The sequence below is a fragment of the Nestor notabilis genome, unplaced genomic scaffold, assembly GCF_000696875.1.
Source record: "Nestor notabilis isolate BGI_N333 unplaced genomic scaffold, ASM69687v1 scaffold4592, whole genome shotgun sequence".
NCBI lineage: Eukaryota > Metazoa > Chordata > Aves > Psittaciformes > Psittacidae > Nestor > Nestor notabilis.
This window is the reverse complement of record NW_009918627.1, coordinates 132282-135435: the sequence shown is the minus strand read 5'-3', so window position 1 is coordinate 135435 and position 3154 is coordinate 132282. Positions and strand designations below refer to the sequence as shown.

The following is a 3154-nucleotide window of genomic DNA, read 5'->3' as shown; positions in this document are numbered from 1 at the left end:
CCTGCTGTATGTGCTGCATTTGCTACATCAGTGACAAGCACACTTTTTTCAGGTTCCTCTCTAAAATACGTCTCTTCCAATCACTCTTGAAGCATTACACTGCCAGCAGAAAAACGTGGTTGGTTGTAATGATTTCTTTTAAAAATCAAGAAGACAATACACTTCAGGGGCCACCTATCCAAGCACAGTGCCTCATTGTTTTGTCAGGCCTATTTTTTATATTTTTTTATGAATACATTCTTAATTAAACTTTCATTCAAGAATACCAAAACTTTTCACCACTTTGGCTTGAAAACCTGAGAGGGTTTCCAACACAGAACAATGTGACTGACAGCAAGAAATATGGAAGAATGTGAACATTAACTCTTAAACCAAAACAAAGCACACAATGTTGAAGTAAAAAGTATATTTCAAGTTGATCAAAGTTCTGTCATCTGAAAAATGGATGGGATTACACACATGTAAAAGACATTGGGTATTTTCAACCCAGTGTCAGCAGTAAGTCCAAAGTCCATGACCGACACATCTCTAATTGCTTGTCTAGCTGTATTAACTAAATAGAACTGTTCCCAGAAGAAAAAGGAGACCAATGTTATCTTATTCATTTATATGTACAATACGTATTTCTTACATAGAAAACCCCTTCTGAAATTACTTTAAACAGACACTCTAAATGTGTTCCTCAAAACACAGTTCTAATTTTTAAACAGGCACTTTCTCCCAGTTGCTTCTCTGAAGCGTCTCTGCACTGTTGTGGCTGTAGCCAGGACACTGACTCAAGCCTTGGACTGCAACAGTAACTTGGGATACTGAAGGATATTTCTCATAAAATTTTTACTGAAATAGGTAAGTCTTTCTTTTAATTCCTCTTCTGTTTGGCAGTGCTGTTTCTCTTAGATCACACAAGTGAAGGTTCCAACATTCACTCTAACGTCACTTTGGCATTCAGATTGTGTGTAGTAAATCCACATTAGTGTAACCTCATGAAAACATGTCAGGAGAGAGGTGGAGAATAAGATTTGGATGAAGTTTAAGTTGTTCCATGAACAATTGAATAATGATACTTTTCTATGGATTTGTGTCCTATGTCACCTAGACGTCCCACCACTATAACCCTACCTTTTTCTTTCTTCCTGTTTCACTGACTGATCCCTTCACACCTTCCACTCCATCAATTTTAGACACCTATTTCTGACACCACAATACCTCAAGCTTCCTCCATCATGTTTCCCTCTGAGCTCACACAGCATTATCCTGTCTTTCCTGCCAACTCAGAAAGAAGCACAGATCTTGCATGGTTCAGTTGATGAAGGTGCACCGACCCATCAACAAACCAAGAAAGAGGAGAGCTGGGCTCTCTTTTTCCCTCAATGTGTGAGAATCTGGCATCCTTCAAAACTGGATGGCACTGGTGAACAGATTCAAGAGTTACTGGAGAGGAACCAACAGAGAGACTGATGACATGGAATTAATTTCCTTCTGCAACACTGATAAATAATCATCGTAAAATACGGCATCCGTCCATCTGTCTCTGTCTTCACATACATTTCAAAAGCACAGGCCACACCAGTCTGGGTTTCCTTAAAGCCCTTTTGTCTCTGAAACCTCTGAAAATGCTTTTCCAAAGCACCGCTTTCAAACCTTTGGTCAGGACAAAGACTCCACTGATTTTGGCTTGGGTGACTCCAACACTGTCATTCCAGAGGTGTATACCAGCAGGGACAAAAACATGAAGGTGAGATCTTTGTGGCTGCTGTCCTGATGAGTTTAGAACAAAAACAGCAGCACTTTTCTTGAGCCCTTTTACATTTCTTGGCAGTGCCAGCTGGGATAGGGAAGTCCCAGACACAGAGCATAGACATATTTGCCTACAGAGTTGTTCTTTCAAGATGTTTTTGACATGAGAGGAATGTTCCAAGAGAAGTAGTTCACCCTGTTCTTACCTCTCCCCAAATGCCAACAGTGTCTCTGATGTCGTTTTTACAGTAAGAGAGCTGTCTGATGCAGTTGTTCACAGCAACACTGCTTTTTCCAGGAGCCAGATCTTCTTCTGCCATTTCTACCCAGCCCAGGGATCGCACAGCAAAGCACTAAAAAGAAACCAGAAAACATCTGAAGATGTATTGGAGTACACAACACACTGCTGTATCCAGCTATGAAAATCTCGTTGTGCAACAGAAACTAGACAGTTAAGGTTAAAGATCCCCAGCTAGAAGAGGAACAAAATCAAGACTTTTAGATGAGATTACATTCAAAGATAAGTAAATTAAGATATAATTTGAGAATGGCAAGGTGAAAACATTTGAAGGAACAAAGAAGAATATATGACTTGTCAGGAAAGATACCTGTGGAGGTAACAGTAATGATTTACAATAAAATACTTTTGTTTATATAAAGGAGGAAACAAGGGAGCAGTAAATAGTAGGACATATAAAAACACAGAGAAATAAAGAAAAAAACATAACTATAAAGGAAAAAGCACAACTATAGATACAGTAGAATAGAAATTTTAGCTAGTGTCTAGAGATCTAATTGAAAAGAAAGAATATACTATCGGATTATGTCTGTTGTGAGATTCACACTCACTGCCTGGCTTTTAACCAGAAAATTGTTTTTTCTTTTTTGTGGATTGCAGCAATCATTTCTGCAGTAAGTTTAATGAAGGTAGCAAACAATAACAAACTCAAAGCACTAACAAAAAGATAAGCTATCATAAGAGGAAAGCAGGCTTTTTCTAGAAGAAATTACAAATTACCTTTAAAATAAAACAATCTAATTATCCAGTTTTCTAGCAGAAAGATGTTTAGCCAACCAGAGTTCTCAGTTGGCAGAACAAGCCAAGGCAACATTACTTGGCACATATGGTGCTTTTTGCAAACAAAACTAAATGGGAAAAATGGAATGCCACCATCTCTACCCTGCATTTACTGGAGAATAAAAAACTAATTCTGGAAAAAACCCTGCACATTTGCTCTCAGGCTTTATGGTGAGTGACATACAGACCTCACACTAAGTGAATAGGAGTTTGTCTACGAGACCAAGATTTCCTCCAGAGAACAGTATGGGTATCTCGCTCTCAAATGGCAATGCACCACCAGTGACGGATGCACAACAGACTGACTGCTGTACCTCCTTAATAGACACACCAAACGGT

At 38.8% G+C, this 3154-nt stretch overlaps 1 protein-coding gene across 1 annotated transcript in view; it reads right to left on the bottom strand.

Annotated features, from left to right (window-relative positions):
* Window positions 1-3154, bottom strand: part of LOC104402033 (amyloid beta A4 precursor protein-binding family B member 2) — a 58450-nt gene that overhangs the window by 2580 nt on the left and 52716 nt on the right. Inside the window, exon 7 of the mRNA XM_010009800.1 lies at window positions 1944-2090. Coding sequence (XP_010008102.1) covers window positions 1944-2090 — 147 coding nt within the window. The remainder of the gene's footprint in view (window positions 1-1943; window positions 2091-3154) is intronic.